At 42.0% G+C, this 19,907-nt stretch overlaps 2 protein-coding genes across 5 annotated transcripts in view; one reads left to right on the top strand and one right to left on the bottom strand.

Moving 5' to 3' along the window:
• Positions 1-3,407, bottom strand: part of atp11a (ATPase phospholipid transporting 11A) — a 46,155-nt gene extending 42,748 nt beyond the window's left edge. For 3 of the 4 annotated variants that reach the window (XM_023420262.2, XM_023420266.2, XM_087177703.1), the window contains exon 1: positions 2,961-3,252. In XM_023420262.2, coding sequence (XP_023276030.1) covers positions 2,961-3,005 — 45 coding nt within the window. In that variant the 5' untranslated portion in view covers positions 3,006-3,252. The other variant, XM_023420265.2, reaches the window with a different exon arrangement.
• A 2,027-nt stretch (positions 3,408-5,434) lies between these two features.
• tubgcp3 (tubulin gamma complex component 3) lies at positions 5,435-19,655 on the top strand. The gene is made up of 23 exons (XM_023420270.2): positions 5,435-5,607; positions 6,583-6,690; positions 7,705-7,772; positions 8,053-8,130; positions 8,222-8,430; positions 9,230-9,402; positions 9,832-9,944; positions 11,076-11,201; positions 11,330-11,398; positions 11,493-11,625; positions 11,720-11,886; positions 12,784-12,894; positions 13,016-13,124; positions 13,899-14,088; positions 14,223-14,358; positions 14,463-14,531; positions 14,701-14,836; positions 15,105-15,193; positions 15,673-15,804; positions 15,926-16,066; positions 16,201-16,317; positions 16,445-16,539; positions 16,908-19,655. The coding sequence occupies exons 1-23, from the start codon at positions 5,532-5,534 to the stop codon at positions 16,972-16,974; spliced, it is 2,712 nt and encodes a 903-aa protein (XP_023276038.1). The 5' UTR covers positions 5,435-5,531; the 3' UTR covers positions 16,975-19,655.
• Positions 19,656-19,907: the final 252 nt, after the last annotated feature.

Raw genomic sequence — 19,907 nt, 5'->3', positions numbered from 1 at the left:
TTTCTTTTGACTAAACATATCAATAAGCACAATACAAAAAAGGGCAACAATTCAAAACCGCCATAAATGGTACTTTTAAAATTGTCAGAGCCTGAGAGGAGAACGAGGGAAGGGAAGCAAGTCAGCAGAGTGAATACAGTACAAGTACACTAGGTCTCGGTGCCCCCACCCGTCACTGTGATTACATTTTGTTCTCATTCAGCCTGGACATGAGTGACAGCCACAAAGATTACAACTCTACATGTTACGCTTTAAAAGAGAGCTATAGGCTTATATAACATCCTCTGCCTTTTACTTGATCGGAGATGGCAGCAACTAGAGAGACTGTCTTTAAAGACCAAATAACCCTGCAACAGTACGACTGGTATCAAACGTGACCTGAGCTAAACTTAATTAGAGTAACATCTTCAACATGGTTACAAGTAATTATGGCAATTAACCCCTCTCTGATAACACTGACAGCACCGTTTGTTTTACTGAGGTAAAATATTATTCTATCTTGATTGACTAATAGATCAATGGACTCAGTGTTTCAACTCCATAAAAGTCACTGTGTCTTTAATTACATATATGCAATGAAAATAAGCTTTTATTTTGGAAAAAAAAGTAAGAATTAAATATTGTCTACATTATTTTTATTCAAATCAAAATTTTCTTGGTGGTAAAGATGCTAATCTAGATCTTAAACTCAAGATTAGATCTACGCAATAAAACTGCAGTGTGTGTCTGACACAGGTTTATTAGACATAAATGAACTTTCAGAGCTTCAGGTATTTTCACACAGTCAGCTTGATTCAATTCTGTTTATTGTTCAGTTATTATGAAACTACTTTGATATTTATCGGGCCATAAAATCTTTTTGTGTTTGAATCACACCCGTTATCTGTTCTTGAGTTTACAAATCTCAACATGCCCAAAGCTTCATGACTCTCTGCTCACGCAGCGGACTGGTTCCTAGATAATAGCTGCTACTAAAAAAAAAAGCATTAGAAAGCTTCTACGGTACGAAAAATAGTTAATGTTATTATCTTGGAAATTAGGGATGTACAAAATTATTTAATTATTCTTTTTTAATGACAATCCCTTCCTTTTAACACTGTCTAGTTTGTTATTACAGAGACATGGATGTAATAAAGGGTGCGCTGCACATAGGAACATGTAAAATTGTCATGAAAATTGACAGTGATGCTGTTTTAATTCACCTCCTCTGTCACATGCTTAGATGTGGGAAGCAGATTTCCTTTCCTTAGCGGTGACTAGAAATCCCTGAAATTTCACATGATCATGCAAGTTTTTTTTAGAGCGCAGCAAATTGATATATAGGCTTTTAAATTCTGAATTAATGATTAGTTTCATTTTACAGACATGGTCAGAAGGAGAATCCTTCATCATACCACACAGCTCAGAAAAAAAGCCCGGTATTGACAAACAGATAAATGTTCCGAGTCCTAATCTCAAGTATTCAGCAGTCTCTTTGCATCCGGGTTTCTGCAACGGCAATACAATCAATTTAACCCTAACCCATTTGTATAAAGCAATTATCCAGATCAATTACAGCAGCAGACCTCATCAGCATCCCACATCCTACCAGTCACAGCCTTGTCTCTGCACGCTCCTTACTTTAAGGCTCCATTTCACCCTCCACACAGCAGGGATTTTATTTAATCAGCCATTTGCAACAGTTGGGAGGCCATGTCTAAGCCTCCACTGAGCATGGAGCCTGGGTATAAACCTCACTATCTCTCATGTGAGCAGGGCTTGCTCTGTCTGGATTATTGTCAAACACATTACTGTGGAGACTAATGCAACCCACAGCCATATAGGCCGGCTGCTCCACTGCTGCCCATCGATTTGACTAGCAGGGAGAAAACAACTGGATTACATAATTCATGTGACTGACTGTTCCATTTGTAATCATGTTCAACTGGAGGAGGCAGCATAATAAATGAGAGCGAGCGGCACAGGAGATGCTACATAGGAAATGAATCAGCTAAGCATTTCTACATGGGATAAAAACAGCCATCAAATCATCTTATCTGATGCAAAACATGTAAGAACTGGAAACCAGGAAGTGCATTGATTTCGCCTTTTTTGTGACACTCATGACGATCTTTCACCAAAAAGAAAGAAAAGATTCCATTGCAAGATTATGATTTGTCAACATTTTAAGATGAATGATAATTTCTGTCTGCATACATCTCTTTGCATGTTCTGTCATGAATGCATATAGCCTCCAGAACACTGCATTCCACCTGGTAATAACATTAACTACCTCCACCTTTCACTTATTAAAGTTCCGATGCAGTTTGTTGACTGAAGGTGAAGGCTGGTGTGTTAGATCCGTATGAGCTACAACACAAATAATATCTTGGATGCCAAATAATAATTGATGCGAGCAAAATCTCATTCAAAAATACATCCTTAGCCATCAACAAATACAGAACTTGTCAGTATCTAAGTCACTACTTAATTTAACAAATGCTTCACCAAACAGCACTTGCATTAAGAAAATTACTTTTTAAATAGTTTCACAACCCATCAGAGTGTTAAGATTGAAAATGAACAAATGAATGATGGTCAATTCACTAAAAAGTAGAAATATGGAAAATATATTTATATATTTGGACACGGTTTTGAGTCTTTTACTGATTTATTGCAACTTCAAACTGTGTAAGGAAACAGTACAATTAACTTCCTATATCTAAAAAAAAAAAAAGAGTCACGGTTGACTTCCCCAATCGTTTTCCTGTGAGTTTCTTTTCACTCCTTTTCGTGAGTGAAACTTAATCCGGATGAGTAGCCGCTTCGGCGGAATTTAAAACCAGCAGTGATAAAAGCTCCACTCGTTTTCTGTTTATTGTCGAAAACTGTAAAGCGCTTTGGTCGGCAGGGTACAAGCAGTCGGTGTAAGCAAAATAAAGCGAGCACTTGAGAGGACACGAGAGACTGTAACAACTTACATATCTGCTGATGAGGGTCCGAAGAGTGCTGAAATCCATCCCCATCCTGTCTTCCTCTCCGGACTCCTCTTCTTACTGAGTCGTTTTATCTGAGGGATACTTCACTGTAGGCGCTAGCTTCTTTTTAAATCTCCTCCTCTGTCCATGACTTTCTGTCTTCTCGTCTTCCTGGATTAAAAAAGGGTTTGGTCCGACAATGCTGCTCCAGAGAAATGTCAACAATGTACTCACCTATTAGAGACTTTACAACAGGCTTTTATAGTAAGAAGGAGTGGTTTTCTGTCTGTGCGGCTCTTACCACAGTTTTAGGACAGTTCCTGCAGGTACAGACAAGTGCGCGGCTCCTCCTCCACACTGGGATGAAACTAATTTCTAGTCTCTCCGCCTCTCTCGAGCTCCTTCTCTCCCCTCGCGCGTGTACCAGTAAGCTTCTTCTCTCGCGCCGCGTCCAAAGGAGCTTTACTTTCAACAAAGCTACGTCACGGGGAGCCAGGTGGTGGTGACTGGATGTGAACGCATGCGCACTGTGATGCTCTTCTGGATGGTAATTGATTGTATGCTTCAGTTAATTAGGAGAGTGATTTGTTCGTTTGGATCGGGGGCTGTGTACCAAAGACAAATTACCAAAGACAAATGAACAGTAACTTTAATGAAACTGAAAAACTGCAATAAGTCGACAGTGCATTAAGTTTCTATTACATATTAGTGTGTGTGTGTGTGTGTGTGTGTGTGTGTGTGTGTGTGTGTGTGTGTGTGCGTGCGTGTGTGTGTGTGTATGCCAACCACACCAACCTACCTGCGAGGTAAGAGGTTCAGAAAACATTATCTATCACCATGGTCAGGATGCAGGATGAAAGAATGGCCATGAGGGTTTATTCTCAAATAACCTAATTATCTTAAACATGGAAGGGAAAACACTCAAGGGCTACTGGTTCAGAAACTACCGCCCCAGTGTGAAGGTGAAAGAAAGCGAATGAGTGGAGTGACACCCTTAAATAATCTTCTAGTGCCCAGGTGAAGATTGAAGAAAGGAAGACGAAAATGAAATAAAATAGGGATCTATACTACACTACCGAGAGTACCAACCAACATTTTTAATTTCTGACAGAATTTGTCAGAAACACACGACAAACTTATTTGACATTACACATCATTATCTGCTACTATTTTTAAAAAGAAATGCAAACTAAAAAGTAATACAACCACTTTTTCCTTAGAACAGCAAATTAGTTGAGTTTAAATCATTTTGTTCATCTAGTAGATATTATATAATTTATTGCAGCAAAAACTTAACGTAATGAATATATATTGAATATTAAGTGATCAGTATCTACAAATTAAGGGTTAGTGGAGGTCAGATTAAGGGTCAGAACCACGATCCGTGGGCCTATGTTTCCGGAGGGAAATGTTTTCATTCATTTGTCCAACGTCTGTTTCCTGGAGACGCTTTTCGGCGGGTTCTGTTGAAACACAAGAGTCAAAGTCACTACAATAACAATCAACATATCCGGTTGTAGTCTTCACAATAAAAGCCTGACTGAAGCGAGGTGAACATTTTTTCTTTAAAATAGTATTTCAAGTAAAGCACTGAAAAGGAATTTAAATTTAAAGTTTTTTATCTTGGACTTTCACCATGTACAATACATCATGTCATAATAGCCATTCAGGTCTCTTTGTTTTTAAACCATTTACATCTTTTTTTTTAATTGACATATTCTTGGTATTGTGCTTTTTGGAATAATTTTAACATTTGTATATACTCTAAGTTTGTTATACCTTTACTTAGGCACTATTGCATTACAGCTGGGTACATTATTATTTACTTTTTCAGCCCTGCTAAGGACCACACCAAGGCTGAATTCAGACCAGAGGTGCTGTTAAGGCCAGAATAGACCAAATATGTGATAAACATGCAACAGTTCTTTGAACAGGTATATATGTTTCTGTTCACCCCCATTAAAATGACATAATGAAGTTGAACTGAACCGATGTTTTGCAGTAGGTCCATGTGAGGAAAAACCAAGGTAAATATTCAGGGATGTAGGACAATCCTTTTTGCATACCTTTTATGGCACAAATCAATAGTATTGCCATCAAAAGTATAAAGCTGGTTCTGAGAGGCATTAAAGTCCAATTCCTGAGTAGTATATTTTTCCCTTTTCCAACCTTATGTGAACTACACTATTAATGGGCTACATAGTAAAATCAACTTTTTAAATGAGTTTTTTCTGAAATAATGTATCTTTTACCATTCATTTAAATTCCTTGCACTTTACTATTAATTAACTTCTATTTAGTTAGTCTTATGTGGGAGTGCTTCATTTCATCCTGATATTTTATCCCCATTCATTCAACCTTCCTGATTCTCATGCCAAAAGAGTGAGAAATTCGATGCTTTTACTTTGAAGGAAACATGTCGTCAGCTGCGGTGATATTCTTCCTGCTTCGTGGTAGCTTGACTCAACTTGTCAAAATGGCGTTGCTTGTAGTGGGAGACTGGAGCTAGTTCATCTTATTCAGTGGCATTTATTCCTTTACTGGACAACACACGAATCTTAAGCCACAGATAGTATGGCGACCCTGGATCAGAAATCACCTAACGTGCTTCTCCAGAGCCTCTGCTGCAGAATCACGGGGAAAAGCGAAGGTACATCAGTTAACGTTAGCCTGCTCCGCGCTAGTCCAGATACGTGCACTACTCTTGTATGAAGCTAACCTCATTCAAAAATTCAGCACTTTGTTGTTGCTCTTCACAGTGCTAATAATACATATTTTACCTATAAGGTAAATATGTAGACTTGATCTTTATCGTCTACTGACAAATTCGGCGTATGATTCCCACACGACACAGTCATAAATGTATTAATAATTAAAGTTTTACACTCCTGGCGCTAGCTTAAACTGATATATTTTGCGAGGGGATGCTGTAGAAAACGGCTGAAGTTTTACTGAAATTAGCGCTGCTTGGTCTGTTGAACTTATGCCGAACTGAAGAGAGCATATTTTCAATTTCTAAACGACCTTGCTATGAACTAGCACACATCAGACTGATTTAAAAAATAGAGCATATGTTTGTTTTCACTTAGCTGTGTTGGAATACGGCACGTAAGCGGGGCTAGGTCCGCGTAGCTGTCAGCCAAAGGGTTTGGCTACGAGCACATCCCGCTTAACAGCTTCCTGGTACTCCCAGCTGTTTCTGTAACACAATATTAGCTTTGGTTTGATCAGCAGGTTAGCTGTTCACTCCGACTATCTGTAAGCTTGCTAGCCAGCTAGCGCGCACACTGACTAATACACTGTTTGCATGGTTATCGGATGCACTTGTGTCCTGTTAGCTGCAGGCCCCTGCTGGATGCAGGCATCTCAGAGGGAGGTTAGCATATCTGTTCAGAGATAACGGCGAAAATATCAGTAAAATCTTGTGTTTTTCACTCACTTTGACGTGATTGCAGCTCTAACTCCATCATCAGACAACAAAGCCTTAGAGCTTGGCAGTGTTGACAGGAATATTAGAATGGGAAATGGGAAAAATGTCGGGTAACAGTAGAAAAACTCATAACTGATGATTATTTCTACAGGACTGCTATGAACTTTAGTCATTAATAGTTATTTATTTCTCCAGCTGAAGTTGCCCACCAGTTCCAGTATGCAGTGCGAGTCATTGGGAGTAACTACGCCCCCACAATTGAACGGGATGAGTTCCTGGTGTCAGAGAAGATCAAGAAGGAATGTGAGTGACATTTAGACAAACACAATCAATCTGTTGGTCACTGAACTGCTGTAACAGAGACGAGGAACTCATTATCCATCATTAACCTACAATAAATTACTCTGTTTTGCCTTTGTGGTATTCTACTATATCAAAACTAAATCTGTGCGCCTCTGCTGCTGCCAAGTGGTTTTGTGGTGTCCTCCCTTGGTTACCTTTTATGTTGGAGCCAATCCACAAAAAAGTCAAAAATCTTTATTGCACCATAATAGCAAATCTCAGTGGACTTTCATAGTAGCCAAGGTGGCACCATTAGTAGGAAAACATTGATCCAAGATAAAACAAAAATAGCTCAGCACTTACTGTACAGAGGACGTTATAATTATCCCAGGTTTTAAGGTGGACATTTAAAGTGTTTTTAAGACCACAGAGATGCAGTAAAAATTATAATCCAGGGGAAAGGGACACCTGCTGACTGGATTTAGATATTGATTCCTGATGTGATAAAATCAGATTTAGTCAAGTTGAACTTAAATCATATGAAAGAATGTAATCCAGTAACACCTACAAAAACAGCCATCGAAATACCCTTTGTTATGCAGCTCTTGCTCTCAACTGTGATGTGTCATACCTGAGCTGGTAGATGTTAATACAGAGGATAAGTTTGGTTTTTGTTCCGCTAACAGTTAGTTTTCTGTCATGCAGCAACACGTAGACCTGATATTGTTCAGGTCTGAAAAGCTTTTAAAATGTGTCATTTTGATGAAGGTCTCTTAAATCACAGTGTAATGACAGGTTTCCCTGTGCTGCAGAACAGAGCAAGATGTGCAGTCAGCATCCTGTCGGCTGTTCATGTTCCTCAGCAACTTTTGTTGTGCTCTGCAGTTTAAAATATATTTCATCATCCATGTTCGTTTTCCTAATAGGCTGTGTGTTGGTTATAAATCAGCCAGTGACAAACCTGCAGGGTTAGGTAGAGTTAGTGCTGTAGAAGTCAAACATCCCAGCTGACGGTGTGTCTTGATGCTGTTGCAGTGCTGAAGCAGAGGAGAGAAGCAGATGCTGCTCTGTTCTCTGAGCTGCACAGAAAACTTCAGACACAGGTTGGTATTTGTGTTTTGTTTTTGTTTAGTTTTTTTTGTTCTCATGAACACAGAAAACTGTCTGAAGCATCATGGGAAAATTCCCCCGCTTAACTCCAGGAATCTGATCAAGTGTCTCATTTAAATCAGTATAGACTATGACTCTCACATGTTCAATTTATCATTTTATTATATTATAAATGAATTATAAATGATGTTATTTATTGATGGAATATATTTTTCAGTTGTGCACCCAGCACATTATGATGATTTTTAGCTAATGGGATGGTGTGCTTGTCAGGCTGTCCTGAAGCATCGCTGGTCTGTTCTCTACCTGCTGCTCAGCCTCTCTGAAGACCCCCGGAAACCGTCCAGCAGGGTGAGGGACACACACACTCACACTCATAAAAGTATGAGGGTCAAACTGACCTGAGACCCTCACCTCCTCACTGTCTCCCTGTCCTTCCCAGGTTGGCAACTATGGGGCTCTGTTTGCCCAGGCCCTCCCCAGGGACGCCCACTCCACCCCGTTCTACTGCACCCGGCCTCAGAGCCTGGCCCTGGGCTACGGGGAGAGAAGCGGCGGGCTGTCGGCCAGTGTGGGGACCAGCGGTATCTCCAGTCTGGGGGTGTACACGCTGAACGGACCCACGCCGACGCCACAGTCACTGCTGGCAGGGTGAGCACACTGGTCGAAGAAAGAGTTTTATCTTCTATCAACATTGCTGCTCTGCAGTCAGTTTTATTGCATCTTAATGGATAAACTTTATTCAGCTCCAGATGCACTTAAACAAACTGTGAACCTGAAACCAACATAATGCTTTGAATGATACCTATACCCGCTCTATATACATATAGAGGTGGTCAAAATAATGTCTGCGTTGGTTTTTTTTAAATGACAAATCAGCCCTATAGTCGTTATAAAATATGAAGTCATTACACCTTCATTCCCGAATCACACCTTTCAGCTGTGTTTAATCAGTGTCACCTGAAAGGCTGTGGAGAGAACGGGGTTACTTACTTATCTGATGCTCTTCTTGTAAGCATCAATTATCACCAATAAATGAACCTTCCTCTCAGCCTGACCTCGTTTAAATCTCTCTTATGAGGCATCAGAAGGCCATTTAATTCCATTTATCCTCGTTAATAATGCAGGAGGCCTACAGTTACATAATGGCCATTGAGCTGTCTGAGCTCACCTTTTAATCGTGAAAGGGCAACTCCGGCCTCCAAACTTAGAACAAAGAAGGTCTCAGGGCTTTGAATTGTAATTTTACACTATAGAAATGACAGTATCTGTGCTTTAATTATGCAAAGACGGGCTTTGTTGTTCTGAGTGTATCATCCAGCATGCGGGTTATGTGGGCCTAGGTGTTGGTTTTGTTTGTCGAAGTCATTATTGAATATAAAGAGGTTATGCCACACCCTTCAAGATATTAAACGGTGCCCCTTTTTGTGTGTGTGTTTGTGTGTTTTAGTCAGCCCCCTCAGTCTGCGGGCGGCGGTCAGCCTCTGGGCTCTCGACTGGCCTGGGCTCTTCCCGTGAGCTCCTCCCCTTCCTCCGCTCTGGCCCCGCCCAGTGCCCGGCTGCCCCTCGGACCTCCAGCTCTGTCCACCAGAGTGCTCCGTCCTCGCCGAGACGGCGACACAGGTGATGAGTGATGTGTGTGAACCAAGAATGACGTTAATGCCTGTAAGCAGCGCCGGTTACAGGCTGACCAGAACATCGTTAATGTGTTTTAATTGTCTGGAGGGTCATTCAGGTCAAAAAGGGTCCATCATGTTAACACAGATACTATTCTTAACGTTTTTTTTGGTCTTACCTGTTAGTTAGAAATCATGTCCCTAAACAATATCCATCATTGTTCATTTCATAGTTTCAAGAAAGTGTTATTTTGGTTGTTTAATTTTGTTCTTATTCAAATTTTTCCGCAAATGTTATTTTATTAAGAAATTCAAATTGTATTACAACCCAAACTTTCACTGTGACTCGAAAGTTTTTATTCCAAGCTGAGAGCACACAATGTATTTTTTAATGTATAGTTTTTAATGTTCGTCCTCTCGTCCTCTGCTGGTGTAGGGGAGGTGAGCGAGGCGGCGCTGGTGCGAGACATCCTCTACGTCTTCCAGGGAATCGATGGCAAGTTCATCAAGATGAGCGCCCAGGAGAACTGCTACAAAATAGACAGCAAGGTACCTGAACCTGCGTCCAGCCTTGTAAAGCTTTTAATGGACTAATCAGTTCAGCGGATCGCGCACATTACCCAGAGTAACCTAAGAGTACAGTTCAGGTCATCATCATCATCATCCCAGAACAAATGCTACAATACAGACAGGGTGAACAGAGGGAAACGTGTGGCTGCTGCAGGAAGCATTAGACTGATTTCCCGAAGCTTCACACGTGAATGATGCTACAAGCTGACGCTGTCTGACTCAGATCTGTTAAACTGTGACTGCCACATTAATACTAGTTGTTCACTGTCTGACTTTCTGATTAAGCGTCCTCATATATTCAGAGCAGATGATACGAAATCAAGACTGTTGTTGTTGATTGGACTTTAAAAGAAAGATTCAACAGATCAATATGGAGCTCTTTGGCTCTGAGCCACATCGACCTCCCTCTGCTCTCTTTTCGCTCCTCTCTCCTGTCAATTTTCTTTTACTCCCCTCTCTCATATCATCGATAGGAAGGCCTGAGACGTAACCTGTCCCATATTCTCTCAGTGGTACTAAACATAGACTTGTGGTCAAGCCGGGAGCCACTGAGACCAGAGATAAATGACTCAAGGATGGAGATACTTTGGGCTCTTCTTCTCCCACTTAACCACTCTGTAAAGAGGTTTTGTTAAACAGATGAAAATTTAATGCATCATTAAATGTGAACTCTTGCCCAGCTGGAAAACATATCCCTTTCTGTGAGGAGGCCATGCCAGTTCTAGTTATAATTTATTTTGTGAATTATGATAATCTCTAGAACGTAACTCCATCAGGGCTTTTGTACCAATGATTATGTTACCAGAACAACAACGGCACAAGCTGCACAGTAGATCAACATCTTTGCTGCAGGATGTTCCTCATTGCTCCTTTTTCAATTGAATAATTATAATCAGTGTCATAACTCTAAAGTACTGTCACTCATCATAAATATCATACAAATATTATACTCAGAATGGGCCAATATTAACAGACTCACATCAGGATCAGGGCTGTCATTATCCTGTTGTTGACACATAAGATAATCATTTGCATACGGGTCATTGCAATTCATACAAGTGCAGTGCCTTGTGTTGTGTACGCGTTGTGATGTTTGCTGTGCCTCACCAGGTGGTGTTGTGCAAGTCCCTGAGGGACACCAGCAGCAGACTGGCCGAGCTGGGCTGGCTCCACAACAAAGTCAGGAAGTACACCGACGCCAGGAGCCTCGACCGCGCCTTCGGGCTGGTTGGACAGGTGTGTCTGCGCTCGCCATGTGTTTTAATTATCCTCGCTGGATATGCTCTTTAATTTTTTTTTTTTTTAAGCTCATCCTCCACTAACTCATATCTTTCCATCTATGTCTGTCCCCTCTGCGTCCTCAGAGCTTCTGTGCCTCGCTCCACCAGGAGCTGAAGGAGTACTACAGGCTGCTGTCTGTCCTCCACTCCCAGGTACTCACAGAGACGGATGATGTTCAGAAGAGCATCTAATAGAAAAGATGGTGGATAATGAAACTGCTGAAATTGACCTGTGTGTATGTTGTAGTTGCAGGTAGAGGACGAACATGGCGTGACCGTGTGCACAGAGAGCAGCCTGACTCTCAGGAGGCTGCTGGTTTGGATGTACGACCCCAAAGTCCGGCTCAAAACGTTAGCCGCCCTTGTCGACTTCTGCCAAGGTAGGTTGGATGCGTTGGATGGCAGTGGGTTTAACACATGATGTGAATAGGGATAGGAGTGTGTGTTTTAATGTGTTTGTGTGGTTGTGTTCAGGTCGAAAGGGGGGCGAGCTGGCCTCAGCTGTCCACGCCTATGGGAAAACAGGAGACCCACAGATGAGAGCGCTGGTTCAACACATCCTCAGCCTGGTGTCGCACCCCATCCTTAACTTCCTCTACAGGTGGATCTATGACGGAGAGCTGGAAGACACCTACCACGAGGTACACACCTCATCCTCATCTTTGCAGTGCATGTGTGTTTTTGAAAAATCTCCAGACTGAAAACTGTGGTTATAATCATCCTAAATGTAGCGCAGTGTGGGTGAAGCTCCTGGGTTTTTGTAGAGAAGCCATCAGGAATTTACTGCTCGGTTCTGGAAATTGTTCTGTTTAACTCCTCTGACGTTTGACCCCAGTGAGAGAGAAGATAAGTGAGAGGAGGAGGAGGAGGAGGGAGAGAAATAAAGAGAGAGAGGTGAGGCAGGACAGCTTCTCAAATGAGAACTGATGAGAGGAGTGTAATGGAGAACCTGGTGATGGATGTTTCTCCTTTACTTCTCCCCGCTCACTCTTTCCTTTTCTCTCTCACTCAGTATTTATGTGTCCAGCATTTACCATTAGTTATCACTGGACTCTGCTCTTAAGTGCTGTGTTTAAGAAAAACAGACAAAGTTATTGCACCTTTCAGGAGGGAAATGACCAAGTAAATCACACCTGCACAGTCTGTAAAAACACATGCAATAAACAGCACCTCTACATATGGTCACGATGATATATGATTATGTGCAAAATTACAGGGTGTTGTCTAAAGTGAAGCTTCCAAGCGAATTACAAACATTACATGCGCCATATTGTTTTCTTCCTCGACTCTTATTCCAGCTAAAAGGCTGTAGGAAAGTGTTCTACAATAAATAAATCTGTAATTAATTAAAGTGTGACATATGTGTGTACATCACACTGACCCCAGCTGGAAAAAAACCTTCCACTGTTTATTGAACTGTGTGTCATTATGCGTCTGTGTGTGTGTGTGTGTGTGTGTGTGTGTGTGTGTGTGTGTGTGTGTGTGTGTGTGTGTGTGTGTGTGTGTGTGTGTGTGTGTGTGTGTGTGTGTGTGTGTAGTTCTTTGTAGCATCAGATCCCAACGTGAAGACCGATCGTCTGTGGCACGACAAGTACTCCCTCAGGAAGTCTATGATCCCCTCCTTCATCACCATGGACCAGGCCCGCAAGGTATACCCACACACACACACACACACACACACACACACACTATCACACAGAGTTATTGGCTATACACATCTAGGTAAGCCAGAGTTTCACCCTCAGCTCACTCTCATCTCGCCCCCTCCAGGTTCTGCTGATCGGTAAATCCATTAACTTCCTGCATCAGGTGTGTCACGACAGAACGCCGCCGGGCAAAATCACGTCGGCATCCAAGTCCGCGGACACGCCTAAAGATGGTAAGAGTCTCAGCCACTGTTTGGCAACACTTAACGTCTGGACTTGCTTTCTGGGAATCATTCAGATTTAACAATTTTTTCGCAACACTTCATAATGGGACATTATCTGTAGAAAATATCAGCTTAAGTTCATATGACATCAAGGTGAAGCAATAACACACAGAATGCTAATGTTGAAACTGGAATGGTATTTCTGGCTTTATTTCCACTCTTTATTGTTGTGTTTGCTTTTTCCACTGTTATTATTGAATCAAGCCTAATGATATTGACCAATAAGAAGCCTCTGTTTTTATTTCGTCCTCGTCGTATTGATATTGTTACATGGACAGTCAGAGATCGATGCTCTTACCGTTGGCCGGCCTTGTCCTCCTCTCCTTCTGACGGTGAAGTGGAAAGAAGTATACTTAGCCATAATCTATTGATTCGGTCTGTCGGACTTCATCGGACCAGTCTGATGTGCAGCTTTTACTGTATCTGTTGAAGGACATCACACTCACTTCTTGGTTGGAGCAGGGGGAGGATGTTTGTGTGGTTGACCCAGAGTCCGGTCAAACGTTTACCACATTCTTACCTTGACTTACTGTTTCTCCATTTTTTTGATCACCCATGCTTAACCAAGAAATACATTAATTTTGTTGTCTAGATTTTGAGCTAATTAAAAAGAGGGAAACAGACAAATATATCCTTGGATAGCAGTTAATGTAATAATGGATAAAAACCCCTGTAAAAGCCAGTAATCACAACCGTCCATCTCTTGTCTCCACGCTCTCGTAGCTGCAGAGCTGCTGTCAGACCTGGAGGGGGCTTTTCAGGAGAAGATTGATGCTGCCTACTTCGACACCAGCAAATACCTGCTGGATGTTCTCAACCGCAACTACCTGCTGCTGGAACACCTGCAGGCCATGAGGAGATACCTGCTGCTGGGCCAGGGAGACTTCATCAGGCACCTCATGGACCTGCTCAAGTTAGCAACAATATGCTATAGTTTCTCTACTACTGCTACTTTGTGCATGTAAAGCGTAGATGTAGCATCAGAATGCACGTCAGAACATCAGCCTGCGAGTCTCATTTTACCGTATCCTAATTATTTTGTCCCAGACCAGAGTTGGTGCGTCCTGCCACCACTTTGTACCAACACAACCTGACTGGGATCTTAGAAACGGCTGTCAGAGCCACCAACGCCCAGTTTGACAACGCAGAGATCCTCAAGAGGCTCGATGTTCGCCTGCTGGAGGTAATGGGTGTGTGTGTGTGTTTGTTTGTGTGTGTGTTTGTTTGTGTGTTTGTGTGTGTGGGAGAGTGCTGTCCTGACCTTACCGTGTCGTTTATTGGTTCCAGGTGTCTCCTGGTGACACAGGCTGGGATGTTTTCAGTCTGGACTACCATGTTGATGGACCCATTGCTACGGTAACACACACACACACACACTCCTTCTCATACAGTTCCATATTGCAACATATTGCGCATATTCTTATCTCTGCAGAACTGCTGTGTGTATGTGGAAATCGTCAGTGTCAGTGTTCATGTATTGCTGCTGTGTGCTATCTGTGTGTGTGTGTGTGTGTGTGTGCCTCAGGTGTTCACGAGGGAATGTATGGGCCACTACCTGCGTGTGTTCAATTTCCTGTGGAGAGCCAAGAGGATGGAGTACACGCTGACTGACATCTGGAAGGGACAGATGTGTAATGCCAAGCTGCTCAAAACCATGCCTGGTACACAAACCCTGCATTATCCTATTTTTGGTCTCCATGCACTTTGTCATATACATATGCTGTAATAATCTGTCCTAACATACAGTAAATGGCAGGTTAAGATCAGGTGTGCTCCCCCTAACATAATACAATTTAAATCAGGCATTAACGCTTGGGTAAATAGATTATTATGGACGTTCAGATGTTGTTGTTTTGTTTTGTTTGTTTTTTTTAATGAGTCTGCAGCTTGTAGAGATGTCATCCTGGCGTTGTGCTTCTCTCCCTCCAGAGCTGTCCGGCGTGCTGCACCAGTGTCACATCCTGGCCTCCGAGATGGTCCACTTCATCCACCAGATGCAGTACTACATCACCTTCGAGGTCAGACCATTAAGCAGCGCTGCAACCATCGTAAAGGCCGTATAGCCGTCCGTGAAAAGCAGCAATTACAGCAGGAGGTGATCGGCTGTGTCTGTTAAATGCAACACAGCGAGATTCAGATTTACAGCATCCCTTTGAAGTCGGTTAAAAGGTTGCTGGTTCAAGCCCAGACTGATTGCCAAACAACTGAGTGCATGAACCGCTGACACTGTACTCAAAGTCAGACCAATGATGTTGTCAGGCTGAAAATCAATGAGTGAAAGTAATGTAAAGATTTGTCTGCTCAGACATTGATAAAATAAGTATAAGAATAATAATAAGAAAAACATATTGACTGCGGTCAGGGAGGCGCCACCATTACTTCAAATGTGGACGATACTGACCGTATATCTGATTTTTGTTTAATGTCATTCCCAGTCACTTTTGGTAAAGTGTGTGTGTGTGTGTGTGTGTGTGTGTGTCTTTGTGTGTGTGCTCAGGTGTTGGAGTGCTCCTGGGACGAGCTGTGGAACAAAGTGCAGCAGGCTCAGGACCTCGACCACATCATCGCCGCCCATGACGTCTTCCTGGACACCATCATCTCCAGATGCCTGCTGGACAATAACAGCAGGGTAACACACAAACACACACACACACACACACACACACACACACACAATAATCTAATGGAAGAAAGAAGATTATTTTTGTGATTTTTTTACCCTTGTTTTCCTTCCTTGAATTCTGTTTCAGTCTCTTTTGAACCAGCTGAGGGCCATATTTGATCAGATCATAGAGTTTCAGAGCGCCCAGGACTCCCTCTACCGCTCTGCACTGGAGGAGCTCACCCTCAGACTGCAGTATGAAGAGAAGAAGCAGCAGAGAGAAGAGGAGGTGAGAAACGGAGGAGGAATTGAGGTTTCTGGGCCACTGATGAGCTACAGTAAAGAGAGAAAAAGAGTGGGAACATAATAGCACTGAAAGGTGTGATATTTTTACTCAACCCGTGTCTTCTCTTGCTGATTCAGGGTCAGTGGGGAGTGACGGCCGAACAAGAAGCAGAGGAGAAGAAGAGGATTCAGGAGTTCCAGGAAACCATACCAAAGATGCGCTCCCAGCTGCGCATTCTCACCCACTTCTACCAGGTACCAGCCCGAGCCCCCTCCAGGAGCAGCTGTCAGGCAGTTGCATGTGATGCACGTGTAAGTGCAACCAGCTGTCATATAATATCTTCTCCTTTTCTTTTGTTTCCGTCCCTTCCCCTTCTCTCAGAGCATCGTCCAGCAGTTCCTGGTGCTGCTCATGACCAGTCCAGATGAGAGTCTGCGTTTCCTCAGCTTCAGACTGGACTTCAATGAACACTACAGGTACACGGCACAAAAAATCCTGAACAGCTTTTCCACTGGCCCAAATCTAACACATCATGATGAACATAAGTGCATGTGAGTTTAGTTTGGGACTTCAGCATCGCACGTTCAAACAGTTTCTGATTTGAACATATTTCCAGAGGAAGGACGAGGCAGGACTACACTGTGACTTCATGACCTTGATTAGGGATTCAGTTGTTTACTCTGTGTCTCTCACTGTTCTTGCACTTTCAAGAGCCGGTCCAGCAGAACATAGCTTCATCAGCTGTTAACCACATTTCTTATTGTTAATACATTGTAAATGTCAGTGTGAAATTCTGTAGTACAACAGTCTTTGAGAGCTTACACAATTATTATGCCCTCCACAGGGCCAGAGAGCCGAGGCTGCGAGCTTCACTAGGTTCCACCAGAGGGCGACGACCGTCAAATATCTGACACGAAGACAACGGCATTGACGAGCAACACTTCCAGTCATTGGAGCGTGGGGTATGACATCACAGAGACGGGCCGACCAGCATACTTTTAAGCGCTTCATTGTCGAGATGATGTCATGCCTTGGAGGAGCGATCCAGCGGTGTTCTGAACATTCTGGCATCGCGGCAGCAACGGCGGCGGTCACCAAGTGATGACATCACAGCAGAGGGCTCCAGTGAAGTCAGCTGAGTGCGATCAGAAACGATTAAAGTCCAGTAAATCAAACTTGTAAGAGGTCGTTGTGGTGACGCAGAGTAAACACCCTAAAAACAGACGCTCGGCGGGAATTCTGCAAAATGTCGAGTCAATTTGTGAAAAACTGTCCGGCTGAGTGTGGCGGAAACAAAAAGCTGCTGTCAGACAGACTGAGCTCCCCGACTCACACAGGGCCACCTTTCATGGCATGCCTTATTAATGAGGAGAAACAAAACCGTCTCTCTCAGCGTGGTTGCCAAATCTAGTCCCAACACACATAATGTATGTACATAGAGTTTATGCAAAAATGTATGTATGTGTGTATATATGCACTTGTCTGTTCACGTCAACACCCGTGGCTTTGCATCCTCTCACTAGGGTTCGACGGATATGCGTCCAATATTGATATCTTTTTCAATTTTGTATTTGTAGCAGTTATTAAAATGATTAATTGGGATCATTTATTACTGCAATTATTCCACAGGAGACAGTGTTTCTGCTGGAGTTTTCTCCTCAAAGCATGAGGCACTGACACTGTGTGGACAGGCAGGAACCTTCAGCATATTGAATATTTAATATTTATGGTCAATATTGGCACACCGCTATATCAGTCTAACCCTAGCTCTCCACTCTCCTCCTTAAAATCCAGGGTTTTTATTACATCAGGTCAGCTGTGCACTCATAAACATACACAACACACACGAAGACAGACCTGGCTCATGCAGACAAAAAGCTCCTTTGTTTACACCCTGTATTAATACCTGTGTTTTTGTTTTTTTCTTAACCAGATAGTTTTGTGTTTATCATTAGATTTATAAGACATAGGAAGCAAAGTATCTGGCGTCTGACCAGCGAGATGTTACCTTGACTGAGCGCCGACCGATATGAAGAATGTTATTAAGGGTTTACTATGTATTTAAGTGTTCTGCCTCCATTTCCCTGCTTAGTGTACAGCGTGTGCTTCTATGTCTGTGTGAGAGATGGATCATGTCAAAAGAAAACAATCCTCGCAACAACCACAACAACCTCACTTCTTGTCACCGCATAAACAATACGAACCATAGATGTTGGAATATTTCAGTTCCTTTAAATATTGTAAATATTTCTAAATCAGAAAAAGTTTAATGGTTATAAATGTTAACTCGGACAGTTTATTTTCAGAAACAAGTCTAGTCCCACATTATAGATAAGAAAACAAGAGTGTTTGTTATTGTTATTGAGTGAGGTTGGCTTCATGTGCATATGAGATGAAGACACTGACAGTATTATACCGGAGCATAGTTGCTGTTGATCAGCCTCCAAATTGTAGTTTAGTTAAACTGGAATCACTCGCTCATTTTGTAAGTTAAAGACCATCAAAACCCTTTGGATTTGATCATATTTTTTAAAAATGTTAAACAGATGAGGAGAAGCAGTCGTTATGGTAGTTGCAGTTCTTCAACCACAGGCGGAAAACTCAATCGGACCCAAACCCAAAAATATGTGTCCAGGCTTTCATCAGCTTTTACGCCTATTAAACAAATCCACACTTACAATCAACCCTTGTTATGACCCAAAACTGAAGAGTGAGGTGAAAATTCTACCTTTGCTTCTGCTCAAAAATCTTAATTGCTGTGGTAGGACACGACCATTTGCTGGATTTCCTTTTGTAGTTCATATTCAAATGCTTTTCGCTGTAGAAAATGGCAAAACTTGTTTGTTGAGATTGAAAAGCCAAGTAGCATTTTAATCAAGGTATACAATCATTTCCATATGAACAGCTGTGAGCGCTGATCTCACCTTGTAGGAGCTCTGATCCTGGGTCAGGGAGAAAGATGTTTCTAAAAGTAAAAAAAAAACTGCACATGCATTTTAAAGGATATGGTTAACTTACTAACAAACTTGCATCAAAATGTAATTTAAGACTTTTGTATGCCTCCTCGCAATGTTTCAATCTGTCCCTACACTTAACTATACAATAATTCAGAAGCAGTTACTAAACTTTTGTTAGTTTGTTTGAGTTATAAGTTGAGTTTGGCGTTTCATGGGGAAATGTTTACTCCTGCAGATTAACAACTTCAACTATATTTCAGGTTTTGGGGAAATCTTTTCACACTGCAGCATATACACAGATGTCCTCCAACATCAGGCCTGGACTCACTCTGTGTGTGTGTGTGTGTGTTGTGCAGAGAAGCTCCACGTCTGATTCGTATTTTTATCATTAGTGGAACAAATCGGTGCTGCATATGGTCACTAGACCAGTTAACTGCTTTCTGACAATGACTTTCCTTCATACACATAATTCTGAGTGAAGCGAAACACCACTTTAACACCAAACTGAACCGGGGTCAGCACTCCTGCACTGTCCGTCTGTCCTCTGCATTGTATAGCACATAATGTATAGAATATAGGGAAACAAACCATCCCGCTTCTTCTTTAATAAAGTTTTTTTGTTTTGTTTTTTTAAATGAATGTGTCTTCGTGTTTGTGTTTGACTTTTTTACTTGAAGCAGTATCGGTGGTTCTGTGCAGCTTTGCCTCTGGGTTGATTTGAATTTGCTTTGACTTAATTCCCCCCTCAGGCAATAAGTAAAAGATAATAAAAAAAAGAAAAGATAAAGATCATTTCAAGGTAATCTGTCCAGAAGAATCTCTAATGAATGTTAGTAGTTGGACACTTATTTTACTGTAGATCTTCTTCCCCTTATCTGACTTGGAAA

Source organism: Seriola lalandi, unplaced genomic scaffold (assembly GCF_002814215.2).
Source record: "Seriola lalandi dorsalis isolate HSWRI2012SDOR001 ecotype SW California unplaced genomic scaffold, Sedor1 jcf7180002054630, whole genome shotgun sequence".
In the NCBI taxonomy this organism is placed as follows: domain Eukaryota; kingdom Metazoa; phylum Chordata; class Actinopteri; order Carangiformes; family Carangidae; genus Seriola; species Seriola lalandi.
This window is presented reverse-complemented; position numbering and strand designations above follow the sequence as displayed.

Coding starts and splice junctions, on each gene's coding strand:
- tubgcp3 (XM_023420270.2), top strand. CDS start 5,532: ATGGCGACCCTGGATCAGAAATCACCTAACGTGCTTCTCCAGAGCCTC. Junction 12,895..13,015: donor CCATGGACCAGGCCCGCAAG/GTATACCCACAC, acceptor CGCCCCCTCCAG/GTTCTGCTGATCGGTAAATC. Junction 14,089..14,222: donor CACCTCATGGACCTGCTCAA/GTTAGCAACAAT, acceptor ATTTTGTCCCAG/ACCAGAGTTGGTGCGTCCTG.